The 27,933-nt window shown below is 62.1% G+C and overlaps 1 protein-coding gene across 3 annotated transcripts in view; it reads left to right on the plus strand.

The window, feature by feature from the left end:
• The window catches only part of EVC2 (EvC ciliary complex subunit 2), a 59,670-nt gene extending 32,799 nt beyond the window's left edge, over positions 1-26,871 (plus strand). For 2 of the 3 annotated variants that reach the window (XM_045834324.1, XM_045834325.1), the window contains exons 8-20: positions 2,073-2,397; positions 5,094-5,333; positions 7,202-7,377; positions 9,464-9,623; positions 10,535-10,989; positions 15,051-15,255; positions 16,377-16,499; positions 17,737-17,968; positions 19,635-19,849; positions 21,304-21,391; positions 22,288-22,484; positions 24,547-24,648; positions 26,199-26,871. In XM_045834324.1, coding sequence (XP_045690280.1) covers positions 2,073-2,397; positions 5,094-5,333; positions 7,202-7,377; positions 9,464-9,623; positions 10,535-10,989; positions 15,051-15,255; positions 16,377-16,499; positions 17,737-17,968; positions 19,635-19,849; positions 21,304-21,391; positions 22,288-22,484; positions 24,547-24,648; positions 26,199-26,558 — 2,878 coding nt within the window. In that variant the 3' untranslated portion in view covers positions 26,559-26,871. The remainder of the gene's footprint in view (positions 1-2,072; positions 2,398-5,093; positions 5,334-7,201; positions 7,378-9,463; positions 9,624-10,534; positions 10,990-15,050; positions 15,256-16,376; positions 16,500-17,736; positions 17,969-19,634; positions 19,850-21,303; positions 21,392-22,287; positions 22,485-24,546; positions 24,649-26,198) is intronic. The other variant, XM_045834326.1, reaches the window with a different exon arrangement.
• Positions 26,872-27,933: the final 1,062 nt, after the last annotated feature.

Raw genomic sequence — 27,933 nt, forward strand, 5'->3', positions numbered from 1 at the left:
GGGGCAGAATGCCAGCGAGCAAACCGCACTGCGCGGATGCGGTGGGGTTTCGTTGGCTCCTTGAATTTAAACCTTTTGACTGTAAAAACTATTTGGGGACATTTGAGGTAGTTTGATTAATGACTGATTCTTTACTGGAGTTGTTAACTTTTATTTTATGATTTTATTTTATTGATGTGAGAGAGAGAGACGGGGAGAGAAAGAGAGAGACATCAATTTGTTGTCCCACGCATTTATGCATCACTGGTTGCATCTTGCGTGTGCCCTGACCGGGGATCGAACTGCAATCTTGGCGTACTGGGATGATGCTCTAACCAACTGAGCTACCCGGCCAGAGCTTATAAATGTTAATATTTTGAATGCGATGCTATGATACATGCATGATACACAGGTCAGGTAAGAAACCCATGAACACACGTATGCATGTATAGGTATACATAGGTACTTGCGCATGCCCTTCACATACACAACTTCTCGGCAGTTGCAGCCGCACACCGAGGAACTACAGGTGAAGTGAAAGCCCTGGGGTTTGCCTGGAAACGCCCCGGTCGGCGTGGAAGGGAGGGGCTGGCGCCAGCCCGGAAAGAAGGGGCCATTTTTGAAGTCCTGTGCTGACCGCGGTGAGAGACACACTGCTCTTTCCGCTTTCACGGGCTGGCGAACTCCTGTCATGAAGTTTTCTGCAGACCTTTATATTTTTAGACTCCAGTGCCATTTTCTCCTGTCAAACTCTCAAAGACCGTTAGACACCGCTGGGGCGCTTTTCGGGAAAGCGCGTTGGCAGGCCGTGCCAGGAGACTGCAGAATGCTGCTGATGCCCGCCCGCGGGCCCGGGAGGGAGTCGCTCTCGGGAAGTCACCGCGGATCGGACCTCGAGCCGGCAGCCTCACCCAGGTGGGGACGGCAGCTCACCGTTCTAGGGTCTGGGCTCTGCGAGCGCCCCACGCGCGCCGCATCCGAAAAGCAGTTGGTTGAATTGTGGGGCTTTGCCTGGGAAAATGCTTTCAGCCATCGTAAAGGAAACTTTGACAGTTTTTAAGCCACTGGCAGATGCCTATCACAGTGACAAACGGACAGAGAAAGGACAGCGTTGTCCTCGCCCCTGTGTTCTCACCGGCAGTGTGCACATGTGGCATGTGTGCACGTGTGGCATGTGTATACGTGTAGGACACGTGCCCGTAGAGGACAGAACAGAAGTGAATACAGCAGAGTATCCCCGCTGGTTCCAGTCAAGAGGTGGGCCCAGAGGGGACGAAAGCCTCTCCGTGTCCTTGTGTTCCAGACTCTCTATCACGAACAGCCCTGTGCGTCCTTCTGTGGCGTTACTTACACAGATGTAACGAGCATCCCGTCAATCCGCCCGCACCGAGAGCCAGTCCCAGGTGTCACTGTGCAGACAGCACCCTGCACCTGGCTGCCCCGGCCGGCGTTAGACCCCGGGGCCCTGTGAGCACCCCGACTGCTTCTGCAGTGGGCCTGCTGTTTACAGCAGGTTAGACCCGCAGAGAGTTAAGGGACAGCACACGGGGCCCCCACCATTCCCCATTAGTGGTATCTCCCCTCACTGCGGCGCATGGGCTCCAAGGAGTGAACCAATGTTCTTGCACTGTTAACGGAGTCCGTGCTTTATCCAGATGAATCCCTTGTCCTTTGTCCCTTCCGGGATCCCGTCCGGGGTGGCACATCACCTTTACTTGTCATTAAAAATTAAGCTAATTTTTAATTGGAAAGATGAAAATAAACTTGATTCTAAAACTCTCCTAATACCGTAACTATCGCTTTTTCCCGTGGTCTCCTGCCACCAAGGGCCGTGCTGGTGTCGGCCGTGCTCCTCTCGCTCCCGGCAGGGCACCTGCCCCCTTTGCTGGAGGGGAGTCTGCAGCTCCGACACTGGCCTCCGGTCTCCGGAGGGGGCAGAAGGGAGGGAGGAGAGGAGGGGGAGGGGAAGGCAGAGGGGAAGGGGGAAAGAAGGCCTCACCTGTAAATGGTCGGAAACCTCAGAGCTCTGGGGGACCTTTGCTTTCTGTTGCCACGTCACGTCACGGCACGCTCTCGACCTCTGTATCTCCCAGGCTGGAGATTGCGACCCTGAACCGGGCGGACTCCGACCTGGAGGCTTGTCGGACCCAGATCAGCCAAGACGTCATCGCCCTTCTGCTGCGCGGGCTGACCGGCCGGGGCCACCTGTCCCCCCCAGTGGAGAGGAGGATGGCCGCTCTTTTCAAGAAGCAGTTCCTCTTGCTGGAGAAGGAGATACAGGAGGAGTACGATCGGAAGATGGTGGCGTTGACGGCCGAGTGCGACCTGGAAACGAGGAAGAAGATGGAGACCCAGTACCAGAGGGAGATGGCGGCGATGGAGGAGGCGGAGGAGCTGCTGAAGCGTGTCAGCGAGAGGGTAAGGCAGCTCCGGAGGGCGGGCTTCCGCTGCCCCCTCCTTCCTCTCGGGGATCCTGCATTTATCTCTCCGTGCAGACATCCATCCATCCATCCATCCATCCATCTGTCCATCTATCCATCCACCCACCCATCCACCATCCATCCATCTACCCACCCATCCATTCATCCACCCACCCATCCACCATCCATCCATCCATCCACCATCCATCCATCCATCCATTCATCTATCCATCTACCCATCTATCCATCCATCCACCCATCCACCCACCCACCCACCATCCATTCATTCACCCACCCATCCACCCATCCATCCCCCCATCCACCCATCCATCCATCCACTCATTCATCTATCCATCTACCCATCTATCCATCCATCCACCCATCCATCCACCCACCCATCCATTCATCCATTCATCTATCCATCTACCCACCCATCATCCATTCATCCACCCACCCATCCATCCACCATCCATCCATCCATCCATTCATGCACTCATTTGTCCACCCCCGTCTGTCTACACATCCATCTATGTACCCACCCACAACCCAGCCATCTGTCCGGAATTCATTTAGGAAGCACTTATTCATCACTCACTGTCTCTCAGGCACCGGGCTGGGCTGTGAAGACAGAGAGAAAAATGGGACATGGGGTTTGCATTCAAGAAGTCTGTAGCTGAGAAGGACCCTCCCATGTTAAAACACGTGTCATCATTCAACTACGTTCTAATAGCACCATGTTCCCGGTGCCGCGGGAGGCCCTGGGGAGAGGAGAAGGTCTCCACATGTGATGTCTGTGTGCATGCGCGTCCCTCTGGGCTGTGGTCACGGCAGCGTGCTCTCTGCAGCACAGGCTGTGGAGTCAGACAGACCTGGCCTCCCACTCTAGTGCCTTCCGGCTCTGCTCCTGTGGAGTGAGGCTGGGGCGCCCGTGCGGGGTGGCTGGGGGACGTGGTGCGGGGGCAGGGCGCTGGCCTGCGAGGCTGTGCGTGCCCAGTGCTGCTTCTGCAGAGGCCCCGGGCCTGGCCTCTGCCGATTGTTTAGCTCTCCTTTTCTAAGAGGTGTGTCGGCCGCCGTCTTGAAAGGAACCACGCCAGAGCCCCGGAGATGTGGCCAGGGACACGCACGGAATATCTTTCCGTGTCTGGCGCAGTGGCTGCTGCCGGACACGTCGCTGGGGGCACCTGGGGACAGGGCTTGTCACACACCGGCTACTTTCTGGGGCAGCTTCTGGACAAATTGAAAAGTCCGTGAAAAGAGCTGGAAAGGGGCGGATGAGGATTCCGCCTCTGTAGGGTTGTGGGTGGCCGGAAGCGGAGGCGGCAGGCCTGTGACTGGGGTCCCCGGGAACAGAGAGTGCGGGCGGTGTGGAGCCACCCCCCGATCGATCCCGTGTAGCTGAGGGGGCCCAGCCCTTGCCCTGTGCCGTCACTGCCCGTCTGCCTTCCCGGCCTCTGCTCAGTACAGTCAAGGCTGTCATCTCACCTCCTCCCACCTCCCGAGACCATGTGCGTCTTGACCTTGACCTTGGACCCCAGGATGGTGGCGCCCCCTAGCTGTGGGACAGATACACTGCCCCTCCCTTGGCTCCACCAGCATGGGGCACCGTGCCGTGTCTGTGTGGTTTCAGAGCCCGGTGCCTGGAGAGTTGGTTTGAACGTCCCCTTCCCTCCTGAGCGCGGAGAGAAATGGGGCAGGACCCTCGGCGCCCCCGAGTGTGTGCCCCCTCACCCTCAGTGTGTTCGTTTTTGGTCGGCTGTGTGCCACAGCACCACACGCTCAGCGACTTAAAACAACTCCCACGGGCCATCGCGAGCCTCCGTGGTCCGGGGTCTGGGCCCGGCCTGGCCGAGCGCTCCGTGCGGGTCTCGCCGCCTTGCGATCGGGTCCCGGCCGGGCTGCCCTCTCCCTGGAGCGCGGGTCCCGGTCCCACCCAGTCCTTTCCTCGCACCGGACCACGTAACGTGCAGGTGTCACGTGGCTGTGTCTCCACACCCCTTTGCCGCCATTTTCATCCAGCGGCCTCCACCTGGGCCTGATTGTTGGTGCTTTTCTCCTCAAGTCCGTCACGAGTGAGAGACGGCGGCAGCGAGCGTGCGCGGCCAACAGCACAGTCCTCGGGGTCTCCGATTCCAGGCTGTTTCCAGGCCGTCTGAGCTGCGGATTTCCTCCCTGTGAAGTTCTTGCTTCACGAGGTTGTTCTGGGAAACGTTAGCGTCTCCCAGAGCCTTGCAGCCTCTCCGTTGTCTGCTTGGGGCACTGTGTGCGTGTGCACTGTGTGCACGTGTGTCTCATGGGAGTGTGCATGCTTGTGTGGTTATCTGCACACGTGCCTGTGTTTACACATGCACTGTGTGTTGTGTGCAAGCATTCACTGTGTGTGCATGTGCGCACGCTGTGTGTGTGCACATGCACACATGTGTGTGCACAGTGTGATGTATGCATGCATGTGTGTGGTGGGTTGCTGCACATGTGCATGTGTGGTGTGTGTCTGCATGTGACATGCACGGTGTGCATGTACGTGGCGGGTTGCCACATTCATGCCTGTGTGCTGTGTGCGTCTGCATGTGGTATGCATGGGTGTACACACGGTAGGATGCTGCATACGTGTGTGTGCTGTGCATATGTGTGCATACCTGTGTGCACGTGTGCCTGGCTGGCGTGTCAGCCGCTCCCATCCGCCTGCTCTCTCTGTAGTCCGCCGCCGAGTGCAGCGGCCTGCTGCGGACGCTGCACGGCCTGGAGCAGCAGCACCTGCGGAGGTCCCTCGCGCTGCAGCAGGAGGAAGACTTCGCCAAGGCTCGCCGGCAGCTGGCCGTTTTCCAGAGAAACGAGCTGCACAGCATCTTTTTTGCCCAGATAAAAAGTGCCATTTTCAAAGGGGACCTGAAGCCCGAGGCCGCGGAACTGCTGCTGCAAGACTACTCCAACGTCCAGGTAACGCCCCCAGCCGCGCCGCTCCGGGGGGGGGGTCTTTTCCCAGGCCGCCCGGGGCCTTCTCCTCCCCCAGCGCCGAGTCCCGCTCCCCTTCCGCGCCGTGGACGCGGGAGCTCTCTTCCTCCGCCCCCACCCCCTCCGCCCAGTGTCCGTGTGAGTTTCCCGAAAGCAGGGGAAGTGGGGGCGTGAAGCCCAGGCCTGGGACCCGGGCTGACTTGAACTTGAATTCCAGTGCCACCCCTCCCCCGCTGTGTCAATTTGATCAAGTTACCCGGCTTGCCTGAGCCTCCGTTTCCCCACCTGTGAGATGGGGGTAACAAGGCGCCCACACTCCGGGGGCAGTGGCGAGGTTTAGTGAGCCGGTCCAGGAAAGCCGGTGCTCGGTACGACGCGTGTTTAAAAGATAGGGATATGCGTGTGCATAAATGTGCGTGTGTGTGTGTGTGTGTGTGTGTGTAGGGTTTACAGTCTGTGCCCAGACACGTCTGCGTGAATTCGTGCCTGTTTTTGCCCACGAGCTTGAGTGTGAATGTCGATAACGCAGGCTGAATGACCTCCTGGACGGCCGTGAAAGCAGTTGATCTGGGACCGTCGCCACTGCTGTGGAGTCTCTCCGGAGGCGGCCTGGGGTGCTTTGTGAGCGCATGTACACATGTATGTACACACGTGTGCACACACGCAGTGACATCGCTGGCGTGCAGATTTCCAGCCCTGGCGCAGGCCCAGGGCAGGAGGGTGCCACAGAGCGGGCCAGGGCCAGGGCCAAGGGGTGGCCACGTGACCGCCGTGAGCTTTGGGAAGACAGGGCCACTCCCAGCTCATGGGGGTCCAGCTCTGAGGGGAGCACACACATGGATTCTGTTGTCGTGACTCTCAGGGAGACGCTGGTATTGGGTCGTGTCTGCTGCCCGTGCAGCTTCCACCGCCCAGACGTATGGGTTCTCGGCTGTCAAAATTGGTGGCGTGACAGGTTTTGTGTGGAAAGGAGACTGCCCACGGCGCCCAGTGGGCCTCGTTGAACAAAGTGTTGATCGTTTCAGTAGCCCGTTGCATGGACAGCATTTCCCCAGACGGAAAAGCTGGCAGAGCCGATCCGTGGGGCAACACCGCCGAGTTTAATTCCTGCCGACGCAGTTACTGCGCCACTGGCTGAAGCTGTGTTCGGAGCAGGCGGCCTTCTGGGAAGTTAGAGCACAGGCCGTGGCATTAGACCGCTGAGGTCAAACCCTGCTCGGGCATTTACCAGCTCTGCGGCGGGACTCAGTTTCCTCATCTGTGCAATGGGAGTCACAGGCCTGCCTCCCTCCGTGAAGTTAGATGAGGTGAGGGAGGCCTCGGGCCCAGGGGCAGGCCCGGCGAAGACGCCGGTGTAAGCCAGGTTACTGCACTCGCCGCGCTGGCCGGGCTTTGCTCGCTCCGGCGACGGAGGAAGAGTCCTGGCTGCTCCAGCCGACTGTGCTCCTCTCGTCCCCTCCACAAGTGCGGGCGTTTTGGGGGTCAGGGCCGGCGGCCGGCAGGTCCCAGAACTGTGGCACCAGTCTTGGTGCTGCGCCCTGGGAACTGCACATGTGCACACGTGTGTGGGAACGAAGGCGCATCGCCGAGAGACTGAAGTTACGTTCTGTGTCTTAGGGCGGTAACGATGCTCTGGTGACCCGCGGCCACCTGGGCCCAGGCGCTTTCCGAAGCCCTCATTCCTCACTCACGTGTCATTGTCCGGGGCCCAGGGGGTTAAATGCCCCCCCCTCCAGTGCTCCTGGTCCTGGATATGTCTTGAGACAGGAAATGTAATATTTTTAATGTCTGTAGGGAATCTTCTCTGAATTTTAATTAAGCATAGTTTCCTGATTTTGACACTTTTTTGACAGGAGGAGGTAGAAGAGCTAATGGACTTCTTCCAGGCCAGCAAGAGGTACCACCTGAGCAAGAGGTTCGGCCACAGGGAGTACCTGGTGCAGAACATCCAGTCGTCAGAGGCCCGCGCGCAGGGACTTCTGAGCACGGCCGCCGCCCAGCTGACCCTCCTCGTCCAGAAGCACGAGAGGTACACCGCCCTGCCCCCACCCCCCGTCCAGGCCGCCTGCCGCCGTTCATTCATCCATGCCCTGGCTGCCCCTTACTGAGGTCTTACGAAAAAATTTTGCCCTGGCCAGTGTGGCTCAGTTGGTTGGAGCATCTCCTGTACACCCAAGGGTTGCGGGGTCAGTCCCAGTCTGGGCACATGCCTGGGTTGTGGGTTTGATATCCCGTTGGGTTGCATACGGGAGGCAACCGATTGATGTTTTTTTCTCACATCAAGTTTCTCTCTCTCTCCCTCCCTCTTTCTCTAAAATCAATAAACGTATCCTTGGGTGAGGATTTAAAAAAAAAAAAGAAAAAAGAAAAGTTCTCTGGTTGTAAGACTCCATCGCACTGCAGAATTTAGAACTCTTGACAGTTGAGACAACTGTGCCGTGAGCCCCGGGCACCCAACATCCGCCTTCAGGAGGTGCCAACTCACGGCCGGTCCCCACATGGAATTGGGTCTCCGCCCCGGGGTGTTTTAAAGCAGGTCCCCAACATTTCACTAAGAAATCCATGGTGGAGGCTCTTGGGCACTATGTGGGGAGCCCTGGTCTCGGGCCCTTGCTCGCCACTGGCCCCCCTGCATTTGCCTTTGGGAAGAAGCACAAAACTCCAGTTGGTCTTCCTCAGCACCTCCAGGAGGAGGTGCGGGTACCAGGGACACCCACCACGTGGCCAGGGAAACCGTGGGGTGCGGCCTCTCACCGGTGCAGCCCCTCCCCTCGCTCCAGGCCCCTCCTCAGCCAGTCTCGGAGGCGCCTCATTGTCAGCAATGCAAGTTACTCTCCGTGGGTTACGAGAAGCCCTGAGATGACCAGGGACGGGACTCTAAAGCTGGTTTCTTACAAGGAGCGTGATTTTGTGAATTGGTTCCGCTAGATAATTTTATTAGGGCTTTGAAGCGCTGTTGCTCTTATGTAATGAGAATTCTGTAAGTGCAAATTGTGTGGGCGCTGTTTGCCCAGAGATGCTAATGAGTCCGTCACCGCAGTTGACGCTCCTGATTCATGTTCATTCCGGTGCGTGCAGACACGGTGCCTCACCGTGAACCGAAGCGCCGGCGGCGGCTGCGTCCGCACTGCCCTGAGGGAAGCGTGTCCTGGCTCTGATTTGTAACTGCTGCCGTGAAAGTCCGCACAGACTTAGTTCTGAAACGTGCACCTCCCATTCGTTCATTCATCCATCTACCTATTCGTTCCTTCCAGAGGTTTCCCTGGAGAACCTACCCCGTACAGAGCAGGCGGCCCAGCCCGGGTGGGCATGCAGACTGACGGGGAGTAATAGACTAGGGAGGTGATAGTGAGCGGGACAGAGCGCCTCTCGGCAGGGTTCTCCAGAAGACAGGGAAAATAGCCTGCACGCGAGGACTGGCCCGGCAGTTATGGGGGCTGAGAAGCCCCGTGCGTGCTGTCCTGCCGGCCGACAGGAAAGCTGGCGGTGTGGTCCATCTGCGTCCAGAGGCCTGAGAACCAGGGAGTTCCAGCCCGAGGGCAGGAGAAGGGGGATGAGAAGTCCCAGCTGGAGCAGGGAGGCAGGGAAAGCAGGGGCCAGTTCCTCCTTCCTCCGCCCCTAGCCAGGCCCCGCCCCTAGCCAGGCCCCGCCCCTAGCCAGGCCCCGCCCCCAGTCAGAGGAGGCCCGCCCACTCTGGGGGTGGCAGGGCACTCTGCTTTGCTGAGTCTGCTCATTCAAATGCTAACCTCTTGGGGAAACACCCCCCCAGGCCCAACCGAAAACCTCATTTAAACTGGCTGCCGCCACTGTGGCCAGTCACACGGACACACAGAACTGACCCTCACAGAATGACCCCTCGGTTCACCTCTCGGACTTTGCTCGTGCCCAGGAGTTCCTAGCCCGCCCTCCGCTCTGGGCAGACTCTGCCTGCGCCACGGCAGCCCCCCCTTCGCCTGCTGCTTCCTCCCGGAAGTCTCGCCCCATCTCCGCCCTCCCCGGTGGTGCGAGCTCCGTCTGCTTGTCTGCAGCGACGCTGGCCTCGCCCTCCCCGCCTCTCAGCCACGTCTGGGCGTTTGGCCGGGGAGAGAGCGGCCACCCCGGTGTTCTCCCCCCAGAGCCGGGTACTTGGATGAAGACCAGACGGAAGCGCTGTTGGAGCGTGCCCAGACCGAGGTCTTCTCCATAAAGCAGAAGCTGGACAACGACTTAAAGCAGGAGAAGAAGAAGCTCCACCAAAGACTAATAATGAGGAGGAGACGGGAGATGCTGCAAAAGGTGTGTGAGGGCGTCTGCCCTTCGTTCTCCCCACGACCGTTCCGAGCGCCGGCCAGGGCCAGGGGACAGCTGGGATGCCCTGGGGGGCCGGCCATCTGGGCGTCAGGGGCGGTGACTTTTGGGGACGCCTGTCAAGAAGGCTTCTCCAGGTCCCACCCGGCCTCGGCGCCGCAGCGGGTCTCGGCCGGCGGTGACAGCTGCCTGGGTGAGGAGGGCGCAGGGGCGAACGATGACAATGCTGTAGTGTCAGTGGTTGAGTGTTCCAGCGTGTGCGGGCTGCTGTCACTCAATGCCGCAGCCCAAGTGGCTGACAGACAACAAAAATTTCCACCTCACGATTCCGGAGGCTGGAGGCCCGAGGTTAGGGCGCCAGCACGATGGGGGTCCGATGAGGGCCCTCTTCGGGGCTGCGGTGGCTGACGTGGTACTGGGTGCCTGGGTCGTGGGAACAATAATGGTGGACGTCTCTGCATTTGACCCCTGCGCCGGGCGCTTCTGCAAGAGCCGCAGGTGCTGAGCAGCTCAGCGAGGGAACCCCCATGCCGCTCTCCGAGCTGGATGCTCTCCTGCCCGCCGGAGGGATTAGGAAGTGGGGTCACAGCGAGGGCAAGATGCTCGCTTCCGCCAGCACGGCGTGCCAGGGGAGAAGCCGGGATGGGAACCCGGGGCGGGGTGGGGCGGGGGCAGGTATGGCGTCTGCCTCCTGGGCTTGCCCGTGTCGATGAGTGAGGGCTGGATAAATGTCGAGCAAATGAAGTTTTCACAAGGTTTTGGGTTATTTTTCTGAAGGACAGTCTTCTAAAGGTGAGCTTGTTGGGGGAAAGGGTCTAACCACCTTCCCAAAGTGTTTCCCGAATGGCTTCGTGTACTGAGCGTGTCCCCTGTCATCTCCCTTTCGGAATTCGCGGCAGCACAAGGAGCAGCGGAGGGAGCAGCTGGCCGTCGGGGACGCCTTCCGCGCCGCGGAGGACGTGGGCCAGTACCTGGGCCAGTGGCGGAGCCTGGTGGCGGAGCACAGCGCCGCCCTGGAGGAGCTGCAGGAGCGCCTGGACCAGGCGGCCCTGGACGACCTCAGGGCCCTGACCCTGTCGCTGTTCGAGAGAGCCACCGAGGAGCTGCGGCGCCTCCAGAACTCCGTGGTGACCCAGGAGCTGCTCAAGCGTGGCGTGCCCTGGCTCTTCCTGCAGCAGGCGCTGGAGGAGCAGGGCCGGGAGCTGGCTGCCCGGGCCGAGCAGCTGGAGGGCGCGCAGAGGGACCGGGACCAGGAGGGCGTCCAGGGCGTGAGGCAGAGGCTGAAGGAGGACGCCCCGGAGGCCTCCGCGGAGGAGCAGGCGGAGCTGCGACGCTGGGGGCGCCTGGTCTTCGCGTGAGTGGCCCTGCGTCGCGGGTGGCCCTGCGAGCTCCCCTGGGTCCCCTCCAGCCGCAGGGGAGGGAGGGGCTCCGCCCTGAGGTTCTGGGGCACGCAGCCCCCAACACAGGACGGAGGAGGAGGCTGACGGCAGTGTATCCATCTCGGACACTCACAGCCCCGGGGAGGAGGACGCCGCCTGACACCCAGGGCCACTCGGGGGTCGCAGCGAGCAAGCGGGGGCTGCGGGAGGCGGGCGTTGTAGCAGCAAGAGGGCCAGGTCCCCCCCCCCGCCCTGCCGCTGGTTCCCACGGGAGGGCTGTGGCTGCTTTGTTGGAAGGATTTCACGGGCAGACAGGGACTTAAACCCTCTTCTGGTGAGTAAGCAGGATCGTCGCCTGGTCCCCAGGGTGGGAAGTGATTTCTGACAAGAGGAGGGAGCCTCTCTTCTCAAAACCCCTTAAAGTCGTTTTTCCTTTCCACAAATGAACCAAGAAAACCCTGTTTAAGCAAGGAACCAAAACGACACTTTTTTACTCTTCTGTTCTTGGTACAGACACTCCACGGTTTCAGTTGGATCTGAGCCACAGTTCAGATTCTGAATCGTCGTCAGAACACGTGATTTCTCCGACATAGGGCTGTGCAGGGGGGTGGGGGAGGGGTGGGCGAGGAGGGAGGGGAGGGGGGTCCTTCTCTGCGTGCCCGGTCAGTCCGGCTGTCTCCCTCCCTGTCTGTCGGTCTGACCGCTCTGTCGGCCCCTCACAGTGGTCCCCCATCGGCTCTTCCTGGACCCTCGGGGGGACCCTGGAGCAGAGGGTTCACCCTGGGCAGAGGGATCGCCCATCCCTGCTTGGTGGCGGTCACCGCCGTGAACAGGGTCCTCCTGGGCTCAGAGCTGCGCTGCCCCCTCCGACTCAGCGCTGTTCCCGGGGGATGGCTCTGTCGCCAGGGAGGGCAGGCCCCCTGCGTTGGCTGAGAGCGACGTCATCTTGGTGTAGATGGAGCGACTCCTCAGTTCCTCCTTGTCTCACTCTGTGGTTCCGTCCTCCTGGAGTTGGTTCCGCGTCTTTGAGAGCGTTCGTTTTCCCGAACACACGCAATGCCGTCTTCTCCGAGCCCAGGAAGATCAGTCCCTTACACACCACTCACTGTGGCCACACGTTGTTCTTTTTTTTTTTAAAGATTTTATTTATTTATGTTTAGAGAGGGAAAGAGAGAGAGAGAAACATCAATGAGCGGTTGCTGGGAGCCGTGGCCTGCAACCCAGGCATGTGCCCTGACTGGGAATCGAACCTGCGATGCCTGGTTCGCAGCCCGCGTTCAATCCACTGAGCTACACCAGCCAGGGTCGTTGTTCTTAACAGCGATTGCCCAGCTCGGCCCACGCCCCACCCCAGTCCCTCTGCACGCCCCGACCCCCTGTGACTCTTGGAAGCGTCCAGATCAGACCTGACTTCCCTGCTACCGGGTGGCCGCTCTCTCCAGCCTCACCGGGATCCGTTCTGCAGGCCGATTCCCGGCCCGCCACCGAGTCAGCATCCAACGGGAAAAGAGAACCCTCGCTCCGCTATCGAACAGCCCCTCTTGACCTTCCTGTGCGCGGGGGAAAGGGGGCCCGCTGACAATGCACGCCGTGCCAGTCTGCTCGTGCACTGTGCGTGTGTGTGGTGCCACCAGGTTGTGGCCTTGATGCGGGAGGCGTTGAGTAAAAATGGCTTTGCACCGTCGTTTTGAAGCACGTTTTTATGAGCCTCCCAGTGTCTAGGAGGACGGAGCTGTGCCCTGGTCACATAAAGCAGGAAGCGACAAGGACACGCATTTCTGCCCGGGCAGGAGGCTCCGTCCCCAAGTTCCTGCCTGGATTTCGGAGCCTTCGGGTCAGAGGCCCTGTGTCCGGTATTTCTGGGTGACCTTGGCGCCGACGTAACAGAGGAGAAAGATCACATCGCCTGGGCTGGACTGGGTCAAAGATGGGCACGAATGCTGGGGCCCATTAATCTTGGGGTTCCCTTCCCTTTGGATTCCACAGGGGGCCCAGGGGCTGTGGAGGGGGGGACCCAAAGGAGCCGCTGCGGCTTCCTGAGGTCCTTTAAAACCACGGGCGGCCCCACGGAGTGAGAAACCCGTGAGAGGGATGTCAGCAGTGGGGGCCTCGGTCCTCAGACTCTGGCTGGAGCCACTGAGCCCCGGTGGTCTCCCTGTTTTCCCGAGAGCACGTCCCCGCTGAGCCACAGTCCTGCACCCCCGAGCTGGGATGGGGCATGGGGGGGCCTGGCCCGGGCCCCCACCGCCGTACCCCACAGGCACTTCTGCATTTTAAAGCTCCCACAGGGCGTGCTTTACGCAGCCTGTGCTGACGGAGCATTGCCAGAATAACTCCGCTGCCCCCGGGCCCCTGTCGGTCGGCAGAGGCCGTTTGTGGAGTGAAGTAGTGAACACGCAGCCCCCAAGGCAGAAAGGAGAGGAGGGCCTCTCCCTCCATGGCCGACCTCCCGGGGTCCCCTGCAGGCTCCCCCTGCTGTCTGTCTCCTCGGCCAGAGCTGGGCCCCGAGAGGCAGGACGTCTGTCACCCCAGCGGCATGGCAGTGGCGAGGATTAGCAAGGTGTGGGTAGATGCACGTGTCTCCCGGGCGGCCGCCACCAAGCCCCCCACACTGGGGGCCTGAGGCCACAGGAGCGCGTCCTGGCGCAGGTCTGCAGGCCGGAAGTCGGCAGGGCCGAGGCCCCTCTGAGCGCCCCCGGGAGGGTCGCTGACGGCCTCTCTCTCTGGTGCTGCTGCGTCTGTCCTGTCTGCCAGCTGGTAGACACGCTGCACCACTCGCCGCCCTGGGCATCACCTGGTCTTCCCTTCATGCGCGGACACCGGTCACACCGGGTGGAGGGTCCGCCCTGCTCCAGTTGGGCTGACTGGCTTCTTGCCGGCTCTGCAAAGACCCTGTTTTCAAATCAGGCCGCATGCGCCGGTAGTCAGGGGCAGGGCTCGAACCCATTTTCTAGGGAACACCAGTCAGCCCGTAACGGTGGGTCCCTCAGCTTGGTTCCAGCACGGAGTAGGTTTTCTCTGAACAATCACCGTCCTAACAGACCCAGGGCGGGGGACCCCCGTTCCCGACCCACCTGAGCCGAGGGTGGGGCTCTCTCCTGCGGGCTGCTAGCCTCGCCTGCAGTGTGCACTGCTGACCAGGATCTCAGGGAGGATCCGTTGTCGTCATGTCTGCCTCCAAAGTGAGCCCAGGGTGTCTTCAAGGTCACGAACGCTGGGAGGCTGTTCCCTTGCAGACACCTCCCAGCCTCTGAATGCACCGCTCCGGCACGGTGCCGTGGCCGGTGCAGCGGGCCTGAGGTGCTCGGGAAGCACTGCGGGACGAGGACGTGGTACAGGAGATGCTGGGCTTTCCAGGCAAGAGCTCAGCTCGCACCCTCCGCTCTGTGGGTGTCCAGCTCCCACCCCAAGCACGGCCCCCACTGTTTCCTATGGATGAAAACACATTTCTATATTAAAAAAATTTTTAAGCTTTTTAAAAAATTTATTTTTCAATTACAGCTGACATAGGATACCATGTTAGTTTCAGGTGTCCAGCACAGAGACGTTCATGTAACTTACAAAGTGATCACCCCAAGGAGCCTTGTACCCATCTGGCACCGGACACAGCAGTCACAGTGTTACCGGCTGTACTTCCGAGCTGCGCTCTCCGTCCTTGTGACTGGGACTGTAACCGGCGACTTGTACTTCCTGACGCCTCTCACCCTTGCGCCCATCCCTCCGCCCCTCTGCCCCCTGGCGACCGTCAGTGTGTTCTCTGCAGCTACGAGTTTGTTTCTGTTTTATTTGTTTCCTTATTTTGTGCATTAGATTCCATCTGTAAGTGAAATCACAGGGTGCTTGTCTTTGTCTGTCTTACTGCACATGGCGTACCACCGCCGGGGTCCCTCCCTGCCTTCACGAGTGGCAGGAGTGCATCGCGGTGTCAGGGACAGCGGCCAGCCCTCGGCAGCATGGCGGGCGCCAGGGCAGAGCAGGGGTGGCCTGCAGGTGCACGGGACGCACTCACCCGGTGCGTTCTGCTCTGCTTCACCAGGAGGCTCCGCGCGGCGGCCTTCTCCCTGTCGGAGGAGGAGCTGCTCCGCATGAGGCGGGACCTGCACGGCTGCTGCGCTCAGATGGACAGGAGCCTGGCCCTCCCCAGGATCCGGGCCCGCGTGCTGCTGCAGCGGCTGCAGGCGGCTTGGCGGGAAGCGGAGTCCCTGAAGCTGGACCAGGCCCTGGCTGCCCCCGAGCTGCAGGTAGGGTGGACGGCCCGGTGGCCTCTCGATTCCTCCGGGGGTGGGCAGAGAGGAGAAAGGGCAGTGGGGTGGGGAGGGCTGGGGAGGGGAGGAGACGGCTCTCACTCGGGAGGGCCAGCCTGCTGTGCACGTGTTCAGCAGCGTAGGTGTGCGCTGTGCCGTGCCGTGTGGCTGTGTCCTGTTAGATTATGTTAGGTTGTGTTCTGTTGCGTTGTATCGCGCTGTTGCACTATATCGTGTCACGTGGTGGGGCACTGCATTGTGCCACGCTGTGCTACATTCTGTCCTGGTGTCTGTCCTGTGGTGGTGTCATCCGATGAGGCAGACCCCCATTCCACAGGCGTGCAGACCGAGGCTCAGAGATTGTCCCATTGGCCACACTCGCTCATTAGTTGAATGACAGTTTGCCGGGCACCTGTGACCTCACCTTCGTCCATGCCAGCCCCAAGCTTCAGGGCCTGGAACCCTCTCCTTGCAGATTTTCACACACCTGACACCGTCTTGTCACGGGGTCCCGGCTGCCGTGTCGCCCCCTGACCTTTGGGGAGAGGGGCATGTATACGTAGGCTGCCCACGCTCTGTTCTGGGAGGGTCTGTGCTCCATTCCATGTGCGTGGCACCTCCTCAGGCCGTCTCTGCTCAGCGGCCATTCACCTCTGCAGACGCTGCCCTGTCCACTCAGCACCAGATAATCCACTGTCACCGTGTCCCCTGTCCATCATTGCCCTCACGGGCCACACGAGGGTGTCTTAGCTACTGGTTTTCGTGTTTCCCGATGGTTTTCTCCACTACTCTGTGAGCGTCGTGAGGAGGGGCCCCTCCCCCGGTATTCCCAGCTCCCTGAGGCTGACGGGTGGGGTCCCCGGTGGGCAGGTCCCCATGCAGAGCTCCAGCTCCGCCCAGCAGAGGCCCCGGCCTCGCTTTGGCCGGAGGGGCCCCCAGAGACCGTGAAGACGAAGGCCCGGGAGCTGAGCTTGTCTGGGAACGTGAGCCCCCTCCCGGGCTCCAGCTGGCTGCAGGGGCGCACCCGTGGGCGCAGAGGCTCCTTGGCTCTGGGGGCCGGGGCGGCAGGGACATCTGGCCGTCGCCTCCATGCCCCCGATTTCTGTCGCCCCCTCCAGCAACAGTCCAGGGCGAGAAAGCCGCGCGCCAAGAGTAAGAGCAAGACAGACCTTTTGAGGAAGTGCATCGAAGATAAAATCCAGCTCTTTGACGGACCGGCTCCCGAAGACCTGGTTGAAAAGGTCAGCGCTTCTCCCTCACCTGTCGTTTCTCGTCCCGCCCAGCAGGACTGGCGGCCGCCGTTTGCGGGGCGTCCAGACCCCCAGGGCCATGGCCATCCGCCTCCCCCAGACACCGCGTGCTACGCTGTGGTCCTGTGGGAAGGACCTGACCTTTCCCCTCACGCCTTTCCCTCTGTTCCTTGTGTCCGGAAGCCCCTTCCCCCACGTGTCCGCAGGAGGCCGCTGGGTCACCCTTAGGCCGCCCCCTGCCGCCTGAGATGCCACCACCTCTGTGTGCCCGGCCCGAACTGAGGGGTTGCACGGGTCACTTCTCTTCTGTCTCCCCCGTCATCCAGTGCACCCCCCTCCACCCACCCCGGGGTGTCCACAGCAGCCCAGCCTCCCTGGCCCGCCCACTTCCCATCCCGCTGCCAGTTTCGCCTGGTGTCCCGGCGCCAGGCACGGCAACTGTGGGGTGCTCCTCCGCCCCGTCCTTCCCTCCCCGGGGGCGTCCCCTCGCCACCTTTCTTTACCTGGATGCGTGCACCCGGCCCTTAGCTGTCCTCAGGCGTGGCCTCCGCCCTCAGGTGTCCCCTCTTTCCAGAAGCCTCATGGGAACACCCAGTCCTTCCCACGCACTCCCCCCGCCCTCGACCCTGTCTCCCCGCAGCACATGCCGCTCTGTTCCTTGTCCGGTGCGGGTTTGAGGAGGCCCCGGGCCCCGGCGCCGTGCCGACGGGCTCTGGCTGCGGCATGACGGAGGCGGTGCGGGTCCCTGCTCTCGGGGGCACATGTTCTGGTCGGGGAAGGTGGGGGTCCCCCGAGCGCGGTGCCGGTGTCAGAACCGACCAGACCGGGCCAGGCGTCCCTTCCCTGGGAGCAGGGTGGGGAGGGCTGTGGAGCCCGTGTTAGGAGGTCTGAACCTCACCCTCCACGGTGGGGAGCCCGGAAGGATTTTGCACTGGAGAGAGACAAGGTTCGATTTGCCTGCAGGAGCGATAAATGTGCAATGAACCGCTGGACCCCAAAGGCCCCCGGAGGGGGGGGCATTTGTGAGCCGAGGGGCCCCCATGGTCTGGAACTACCCACTCCAGGGCTGCTGCTTTGCAAAACCCAAGACCTACCTCCGAGTCCTGAATGACAGGCTGCCCAGCGGAAACCAACAGGCTGCCCTTTGTAACCTGCCGCTCTCTCCCCTCCCCTCCACTGACTGCTGACCACTGACCATGCTCTGGCTTCTGGCTCGGCCCCTGCCCAGGTCCGAGGGGAGCTGCTTCGGGAGAGGGTGCAGCAGCTGGAGGCCCAGGAGGGCCGCTTCGCCGAGTCCCTCGCCTCCCTGCAGTTCCAGAAGGCGGCCAGGGCGGCCAGGACGCTGCGGGCCTACACGGCCCTGCTGGGCCTCCAGGACCTGCTGCTGGAGGAACTGCGCATGTCGGAGACCCTGACGCCAGCGGCCTGCGCCCAGGTCCTGGAGTCCCACAGCCCCGTGAGTGCGTGTGCGGGCCCGCGGCGGGAGGGAGGGGCTGCGCCATCGCCGGCAGCCGGCTCTTCCTGGCGCCCCCCCCCCCCCGTTCTGCACCCGCCAGCGGGTGGGGTGCCGGTCGCCTGATCTGCCTCCTGTCGGTGCCACCGGGTCGTGCCCGGTGAGGTCTCTTAGCCGGGAGCACACCACACTCTCGAAGCCCCAGGCCGCTCTATCTTATCACCTCACTATGACAGGGACAGTGAGGCTTTCGGTGGCCGGCCCCTTCGATGCCGTGAAGCACCGGAGTAACGCTGACTTCTGTAATTCCTCTTGTCTCCGTTACTCCCACGCCCCGAATCGCCTCCATGTTTCTTCTTGCCGCCCAGCCTCACGGTTCCGACGAGTCTAGACCTGAAAAAAAAAAAACAAAAAAAAACCCACGCGTAGCAGCTCACGGGACTTGAGCTCTGGTGACATCCGAGGCAGCCGGTGAAGTGTTGACACTTGCCTTCTCCCCAGGAGATGAGTGGAGACGAAGTGTCTCGGCCTCAGTTTTCTCGTCTGTGAAACAGAGCAGCCGTGTGTCCAGGGGCTGGTTGTATGAGATTAAGGTCGGTCAGGGGTGTCAAACTCAGTTTCACCTGGAGGGGGCGCCATCAGCCTCCAGGTCGCCTCTGAGGGCGGGAATAACTTTAGGACTGTGTACGTGTAACTACTCCGTAACTGCTCGGGAGTTGAAATTTCACGCCGCCCTTCGAAGGCGACCTCGAGGCCGACGTGGCCCCCGGTGAAAGTGAGTCTGACACCCCGGACGTAGGTAAAGCACACGGATGTGCCCCCGGGCGACCCCCTGTCCGTGACGGACGCCAGCCGCCAGGCCCAGGGCCACGTGCTGGCGACGGGGCGGGGGAGGCCCAGCCCGGCCCTGGACCAGCTCGCGCTCCAGCAGAAAGGCCGTGGGCGGTGGTTTCGGGCGACTGTGGAAGCGGGAGACGGGGCTGGGTCAGCTCTGGCCACTCAGACCAAGGGCCGGAGACATGCAGCTTCAACGGCTGATGTGTGTCTGCTCGCAGTTCTGGGGTCTGGGAGTCCACGGTCAAGGGGGCAGCCGGTCCTGTCTCGGGGGGGGGCCCTCTTCCTGGGGGGCAGGCAGCTGCCTTCTCGTTGCGCCCTCCCATGGCGGAGAGGGGGCTCTGGCCTCTGCCTCTTCTGACAGAGACAGCGACCCCCTTGTAGGGGCCCCGCCGCCGTGAATGACTCCCCAGGGCCCCACCTCCTAGTCCACCCCATCTCAGGGTCAGGGCTTCCGTACACGGGTCTGGAGGGGGCCTGAGCGTTCATCCGGAACAGGCCTGTACGTGGGCAGTGCGTGGGCATGCTGCGGAGAGGGGGCCTATGTCTCGGGGCACTGAGGGAGCCCTTCCCCGAGGAGGCTCTTCTTAAGCCAGTGCTGGAAGGAAGACTCAGAACAGGCCAGACCCACAGGGGCAGGCCCTGCAGGTGGAGGGGGCAGCGTGAGCAGAGGCCCGGGGGTGTGAGATGGTGGTGCAGCCACACCACGCAGTTTGCTGAGGCTGGATGGAGGGGGCCAGCAGCGGCAGGTGGAGCCGGGCTCCTGGGGCCACACCGAGCAGGTGGGGTTTCCCTGTGCCCACCTGCCTCGTGCTCACCACCTGTCCCCCGCTGTGCAGGAGCTCCAGGAGCTGGAGAGGAAGCTGGAGGACCAGCTGGCCCAGCAGGAGGCGGCGCAGCTGCAGCGGGCCCTGGCCAGTTGGCAGCAGTGGGCGGGGGATGGGCCCGGGCTCCCGAACGAGCCCGAGCACACGGACTCCGAGAGGCAGGTGTCCGCTGCGCTGCGGCACGCCCTGAGCAGGAGCCAGAAGTTGCTGGAGCACCAGCAGCAGAGGTGAGCCGGGCCCATGGCACTCCTGGTGGCAGAGGGGCGGGCGGGGGGTGGACACCCGGCCCCTCATGCTCAGCCGAAGGAGGAGGCGCCGTCCCGGCACTCAGACGGGGCTGCTGCGGGGGCAGCACGCCTCTGCCCTGACACCGTCCTGGACTGCGTTTGCTTTCTTTCTGACGCCACTGAGGTTTGGCCGAACACAGTGTGTTTGCACTTTTTATCTCAAAGTCATCACAGACTCTCAGGAAGCTGCACAGACAGTGCCGAGGTCGCACGTGCCCTCCCCCCGGGGCGGCCCCTCCCGTCACGCACACCCCAGGCGTCGGCCCCGACACGGGCACGGGTGGGGGGGGGGAGGCAGGGACCACGGGCCACCCGGCCTCACCCGTCACGCCACGTCACGTTGTAGATCCGCTTTTGTACAATGGGAAACAGCCAGAACCCCGATTTTTACTTTTTCAATTAACATGAGAGGGTTAGCTTTGTCCGAGACTTGAAGAGCACTCGGAAAACGTCATTTTTGACAGCTTCCTAGTTGCCCGCTGCGAGGGTGACGCCGAGGGGGAAAGGGTGGTCCATCTTTGAAAAGCTGTGCACACATTCCTCGGCAGGAAGGGGACCAAACTGTAACACAGGCGATGTGACGGGTGGTTTGAATTGGTCGGGTTACACTTCTCCGAGTACACGCAGCCTGGGCGTGTGGTCCTGTCCCCACTGACCTGATTCCAGGACGGGCCGGTCCCTGTGCTCGGAGGGGACGCTCAGGGCCTCGGACGGGCCTGGGAACAGCACGGAGGCTGTTGAACACCCCGCCGCCCCCTGTGCTCCGTGGAGGGCGCTGCTGGCGGTCAGGCGTCCGATGTGCAGGGGGCCTGCAGGGGGCTGGGTGGCACGAACCAGCAAGGATGCGGGCGGCTGATCCGTGGTGCCAACCTGAATGGGCCAAGGGGTGGTGTAGGCAGAGCCCCTCGTGTGCAAGGTGGGAAGCCTTACAGGGCACCCTCCTGTGGAAAGGTGCCCCCGCCCAGCCTCTGGGGCCCGAGCCAGGGACACCCTTGGACGATGGCCCCAGGCCTGCTGTGACCCCAGGGCACAGAGGGGACCAGCCCCCGGAGCCTGGTCTCCTTGAGCACGGCCTTGGCAGCCAGTCCTGGGCGTTTTCCAGGCAAGGCTGACGACTGCCCGGCAGAGCCACCACCGTGCGGCCCCCATACCTGCCCAGAGCTGCCCACTCCGCTCCAAGGGGCCCTCCGTCCCGCTGGGCCCTCCCTGACGCCCCCGACACGCTACGGCAAAGCAACAGTCCCGGGCCCTGATGCCCTCTGGCCAGCCCTCTCCGTGGATGTAATCAAACACAGTGTAGAGCAGAGTGGGGTTCTCCGCTGTGTGAAGTACCTGGACGATCTCGTAGCCTCGCCTTCTAACAAAGCGGCCCTCGCCGGCTGCACCCCCCGCAGGCTGCGAGAGGAGCGCGAGGACAGCGCCGTGCTGGAGGACGCGCTGGAGACGATGGAGGCGGACACCTTCGCGACCCTGTACGGCCAGGTGAGAGCACGGCCTTCTGGGCGGGCAGGGCCCACTCTCTCTCCCGGCCTTTTACTTTGCAATAATCTGAGAGCGGCAGGCAGTTGCCACAGTCGCAGGGGGAGTCCCAGGCCCCGCCCCTGTCTCGTTCAGTTTTTGCTGTGGTCGCGCCTTCCGAAGGCCAGCCCCCTGGCAAAGCCGGGCCCCGGACCTTGCTCTCGAGTCCGTGTGCCATTGTGTCCGGGCGGACTCCTGCAGCCAACACCGCCGTGCAGACAGAGCTGTTCCATGGGCACACACGTGTGCCCCGTGCCACCCCTGGGGCCCGCACCCGTCCCTGCGCCCTGGGCCACTGCTCCCTCGTCCTCTGCACTGGGTCCGTCCTGGCGTGCCATACACATGCAGTCATGCAGGAGGGGACCCGTGGAGACTGGCTTCTTCCAGGCAGCACAGCGCCCCCGGGTCCACCCCGTCCCCCCTTCTTACTGCCCAGTGCTGCTCCGTGGCGGGGTGGCCACGGCACAGTTTCTTTAACTGCCCACTGGTCTGGGGTCCTTTCCGTTGTTCCCGGAGCCTGTACTGTCCCCACCCCAGAGTCCCCTTGCTCCTCGGAACGGGAAGGAGACGTCACTGGTTGCCGCCGCTGTCGGCCAGGACGTTGGCTGCGGCGAGGGAGCTGGGAGCGGTCAGGAGGGGCGGGCGAGGGCTTTGGAAATGTCACAGGGAGCCCAGGCTGCTGACCAAATAGGTTTTTTGGCAGCTCTGCAAACGTGGGGACGTGTTTCTGAGACTAAGCTACTGAAATATTTATTTCCCCGGGACAAACTGCCCCAGGCCTGCGATCCGGTAGACCCTGCTGCTCATGGGGGCTGCAGGGCCGAGGCCTGAGCCCCCCCCCACCTGCCCCGCCCCCCCAGGAGCTGAGGCTGGCCTCGTACCTGTCCAAGCTGACCATGGTGCCGGCCGGCACGCTGCACCGCCTCCTGAGCGTGGCGCTGCCCACCGCCTCGCAGCCCGAGCTGCTGGCCGTGCTCGAGTCGGTCAGCCAGAAGCAGCCGGACCACGCGGTGGACAAGGACGGCGTCGGGGGGCCAGCCGACCCGGGCAGGAGGGGGTGAGTCGGCGCCCGCCAGCCCTGGGAATCAGTGAGCGAGGCTCCGGGGGGAGAACGGGGGAGGGAGGGGCGTGGGGCCCCCACGGCACACGCATGCCATGGCCCGAGCAGCAGAGGTGCCGGAAGTCACTGTGAATCTTTCCAAGCCCCGGGGGACCCTCGTCTTTTGTCAATGTGCAAAGTCACGTTGTGTAATAATTGTCCCACTGTTCAGACTACACTTCCTGTTACTTGACCAACAATTTAAAATTCATACTTTTCTCCGTTACGGAAACACCTTCATTGGTGTTATTTTTGACGGCTGCCTAATACGCCCCTGACCTGGGTGCTGTGTGCCCTGCTGCCGGACTGCCAGCGTGGGCTCCCTTCTCCTCTCCTCAGTCGGGGGCGGGGCTGCAGGGATGCGCTCCTGCAGGACCCCGTCCGGGTGCGAGCTGGGCCAGCAACGGCCCTTTGTGAGGAGGGGCACGAAGCAGGGGTGTGGGGGGCAGCTGGCAGTGCCGCCTGAGGACAGAGTCTGTGGGGGTGGGGTGCACGGGCAGCTGTGGCCAGGCCCCGAAGTGCTGTGCGCCAGGCAGTGGGGGCCGCGTCTCCAGAGATTTCATGGGAGGCCGGGGTGGGGGTCTGGAAGCCGTGAATCTGGCAAAATGGCACGGTTGCCTGGGTGTGTGTGTGTGCGTACGTTATTTCTCCTGGAAGAAGGGGCAGTGTGGTTTCATTAGGGGTGTCGAGGGTCCCTGACTCAGAGGTAGGAAGTCCGGCTGAGGGCAGAGTAGGGCCGTGGCGGGAGGAAGCGTGGGAGCATGAGAACACAGTTGTGGGCAGGGCTGGTCATCCACGGGGCCGGGAAGAGGCTGCTAGCGCTGGTGAGGGCAGCACAGTCACGCGGCTGGAGTGGGCGTGGCCCAGGCTGGGTGTGGGTGTGGCCAGAGGGCTAGGCTGCCTGGGGACTTGGTCAGGGGGGTGGGGTGGGCGTGGCCCTAGCTGGGCGTGGTCAGAGAGCTGGGTGGGAGGTGGTTAGAGAACAGCCTGTCACCACGTGGTTTCTCCCAGTGCACAGCCAGGCAGGGACGTGCAAATGTCAGGTATTGGAAGTGACTCTGGAGCAGGAACATGCATGATCCCAGGGAATCTACTTCTGCCCAGGGGCCATCCCTAAGGACCTTATTTACGGGGCTGCCCCTTTGGCCAGTGCCGTTTGCGAGGCTGGTGAGCAGGCGCAGTCAGGCTGACGTGGGACCGATCAAGAGCACCCAGGGCGGCCGGCCGTCAGCAGGAGTGTGGAACTCAACCAGGTCTTTCTCGCCCGGCCTCATGGTTCACGTGTCACTGTCTCTGCGGGCAGGCAGACACTACGGTTGTGTCCCCAGTGCCCTGTCCCATCATTTGGGAGTCTGGGTTCAAGCCACAGAAACTGACTGGCTCATCTAAGCAAGAAAGGGTGTGTGAGAGAGGGACCTGTCAGGACGCCTGGTCCCTGGGACGGGCAGGACCGGGGGTGTCCAAGGGGCGTGCTCTCTGGCACACTGCCCTCAGAGGGCCAGCCTTCTCCTCCCAGGACTCAGACTCCTGGAGGAGGCAGCCTGGCCCAGCCTGGCCTGGGAGGGGCCGTGTCCACCGGCAGCTGGGCAGTGCGACCTAGCTGAATCGGATTCTGAGCCTGGCTGGGCACAGACAGGACTCTGGGGCTCACTCCACCCTTTAGGGACTTGACTTGAACCTGAGGTCCTTGAACATCAGCTCACAGAGCCCATTGCTTCGTGAACACTCCGTGTACCCCCTTTGCTGGGACGCCAAGACTCAACTCCCAGCAGCCCTCCTCTGCCTGACGGATGTCACCTGTCCCAGGCTGTGGCCTCTGGCCTGGGGACCCCTCAAGGGCAGAGACCGTGTGCGGACCAGGCCGGAGGAGGTGCTGGATGAACGTGCCCTGAACAGGGGGAGGACAAACGGCGTGAACCCCCAGCCCCTGACATCAGGATGGAGCCTGGGGGCTGTTCGGGGTGGTGGCTCGCTGGGAGACTCTGTCCTGAAAACCGTGACACTCCCTTCTTGCCTTCAGGAAACACCAGGGCTGGTGGCGGGACTTCGACAGCAGACTGCGCGGAGAGCTCGTAAGCAAGGGGTCGGAGCAGCTGCGGTGGGCCCGCCAGAGGAAGGCGAGGTAAGTGGGGCACCTGCGCTCAGGTGGGCTGCGGAGGGGTCGGCCAGGCTGCCTGGGAGCCCGGAAGGGGGCCGCGCCTTCTTGACGACCACGATCTGCCTTCCGAGTGGGCCTACTTCGGGAGCTGAGGACAGGCCTCCGGCTCTCGGTGGGAGAATGTTTGCCTGCCGTCCATCAGCACTGGAATGACTGCACTCATGCTCAGCGGGGGTCCTTTTCTAATGGGGCCGTGGGAAGGAGCGTAATTCCCTGCGGCTGTTCTGGCTGTGCAGCCGACCCCGCCCGTCCAGGTGCGCGGGGCCGGAAGTGAGGACGACAGCCCGGAACGCAGGGAGGCCGGGAGGAGAGGCCCACGTCTACAGCTGGGAACCGTGGCCCTGGGCCTGGGACAGCTAACGAACCCCTTTGTTCCCCACACTTCTGGGCCTCTCAAGTGTCTTTCTCCTTTAACCGTGGAGACTGCACCCCCGGCGAGCAGAGGAAAGGGGGGGCAGGGGGGCTGTAGGCTGCTGCACACCCTTCACCACCATCTCCAGTAATGCCCACAGGGGGAGGCTTGGAGCAAGAGTAACATCCCGTGGATTCACGGTGGGTTACGACGTGATGCCCGCTGTGTGCGTGGGGGACGGTCGATGTCCACGGCAGTGTCTGATCTGGGCCCTGGCCCCTGCCCGCGAGCTCAGAGCCTTGGAGACGGTGCTGAGATCGTGCTGCCTGGCTTGCCCACGAGGGGACTCTCGGAGGCACGGAGAGTGGGCTGCGTTTCAGAACCTAGTCCCCAAGAGACTGGGTCAGGATGCGGAGCCCCAACCACGGAAGCAAGATGCAGGCCGTTACAATGGAAGGGGCTCCCCGGAGGAACGGAAGTCGGGGTTGCTCGCCGTCACGGTGGGGGGGGCCCAGGTGCCCCGGGCCGCATCTCCAGAGCGAGTCCCCCTCTCCTGCTTCAGACACGTTTTGTCTGTGGCCTTGTCGTCGGGTCTGGTCAGCGGGCGCGGTGGTCCCGGGAGAGGGGCAGGGGCTCTGAGCGTAGCGCGCGCCAGTCTCCGTGGGCACACACTCCTCCCACTGCGGCCGGTGTGCAGCGCACGGCGCGGTGACAACAGGCTCGCTCACTCCTGCACGGGTCTCGGTTGTGCGTCGGGAAGGGCTGTCTGCAGGGGCCCCTGCCGCGGGCCTCGGCCAATCTCGGGGGCCATCTGGGGACCAACGAGAAAAGCTTTCTTTAAAGTGGTTCCTCCTGGCTGGCATAGCTCAGTGGATTGAGCGTGGGCTGCGAACCAAAGCATCGCAGGTTCGATTCCCAGTCAGGGCACATGCCTGGGTTGCAGGCCACGGCCTCCAGCAACCACACATTGATGTTTCTCTCTCTCTCTCTCTTTCTCCCTCCTTTCCCTCTCTAAAAATAAATAAATAAAATCTTTTAAAAAAATGGTTCCTGATTGGGGACCCAGGGACTAAAAAGGTCATTTTCCTGGGGACCTCTGGCAGGACACTCAGGAGGGTCAGATGCCACAAATGTCCATGTGACCTTTTTTTTTTTTTTTTAGCGTATTGAAGAAGACACGCCCCCCCCTCCGAGAGAGGGCGCTGTTCTCCGGGAAGGGGAGCTGGCCGCACCTGTCCCTAGAGGCCAGCGGCGAGCTGGTGCCCGTGCCCGTGGTCGGGGCGGAAACCACGGACCTGTTCCACACGGGCGAGAGGCTCTTCGTATTCAGAAACCTGAAGGATCCGGAGATCTCCCTGCACGTCCCCCCCAGGAGAAAGAAGAACTTCCTGAACGCCAAGAAGGCCGCCTGGGCCTTGGGCGCGGACTAGCCGCGGGAAGGCGCCGCGGGAAGGCGCCGCGGCGTCTCCAGGGCTTGGTCTCTCCCGCCCACCTGCGCGTGTGTTCGCGCTGCGCGAGCTGAAGGCCGGAGTCGCCCGCGGAGGACACGGGCGCCCCAACGAGCCCCCTCCCCGACTTCCGAGGCCCCAGTTTACTCCGTGCGCAGGAATTCCCAGACGGCCCGCTCTGCTCGGCTTTACAAGGGGCGCGAGGAGACGCCGGACCAGCGCGAACACTCGGTCCCCCCTCCCCCCTCGCCAGGGGCCTGCAGGAGACCCAGCCAGTCCCCGATTCGCGTCCCCGCGACGTCTGGCCCGGTGTCGCAGGCTCGCTCTTCTTACATGTTGCGCTTGTTACATATTGTATCGAGGAACTTTAAAAAAAATAAATATATTTTACACAGGGTTCTTCTTGGCGGAACTCACTTTTCTCCCTGTGGGGGCGGCTGCTGTTGAGTCGGCTCGGGTGCTGGCCACACTCGGGGTGCTCACCCGAGGTGCACCCTCTCATGCCGGGGCCAGAGCACGCCTCGGATTCAAACCGGAGTCACCTGTCCCTCTTCACAGATGAGGGAGTTCAGGGGCCCAGGAAGGGGAGTGGGTCTATGCGAGGTCGTGAAGCTAGTGAGTAGCAAAATCAGGATTCTCACTGCACCACCCCCTGGCCTCGTCCTTTCTCCTGCATTTGAAGTTTACTTTTGGTTTACAGTCCATGTTGCTTTTATTGGTTTTTATTGGGTTCAGGTGTCCAGCGTCGTGGTTAGACCGTCACACACTTCACGAAGCCTTTGCCCTGACCTTTGCTAGCACCCACCCGGCACCGTACGCAGTTATCACAGTAGTACCGGCTGCAGCCGCTGCGCGGGACTTCCGTCCCCGGGGCTGTTCTGGGGCTGCGCGTCTGTACGTCTCCATCCCTCACCCTTTTCCACCCGGCCCCCTCCCCCTCTGGCCGCCACCAGTCTGTCCTCTGTGTCGAAGACTCTGTTTCATTTGTTCACTTATTTTGTCCCTTAGATTCCACGTATAAGTGAAATCACGCAGTATCTGTGTTTCTCTGTCTGACTTGTTCCACGTAGCTTACCCCCCTCCAGGTCCATCCGTGCCGCGGCCGGTGGTGAGATTTCATTCTTCGTTATGGCCGAGTGCTACCCCGCTGTGTACGTGTGCTCGCCCGTGGGCGGGCGCTCGGGCTGCTCCCGTATCCTGGCTGCTGTGAGCAGTGCTGTGTTGGATGCCGGGGTGCCTGTGTGCGTCCATGTTAGTGAGCGAATTTGGGTGTCTCTGGACAGGCACCCAGAAGAGGGGTCTTCAGGTCATAAGACACGACCTGAAGCTCCACCTCTAATTTTTGGAGGACCCCCCACACACTGTTTTCCACGGCCTGACGGCAATTTTAATCAGGGTTTCGTGTTTCGTTTCCAACCGCTACACTTCTTCGGTGAAGCCCCTGGTGAC

The sequence above is a fragment of the Phyllostomus hastatus genome, unplaced genomic scaffold (assembly GCF_019186645.2).
Source record: "Phyllostomus hastatus isolate PE091 unplaced genomic scaffold, TTU_PhHast_1.1 phas_contig_196, whole genome shotgun sequence".
In the NCBI taxonomy this organism is placed as follows: domain Eukaryota; kingdom Metazoa; phylum Chordata; class Mammalia; order Chiroptera; family Phyllostomidae; genus Phyllostomus; species Phyllostomus hastatus.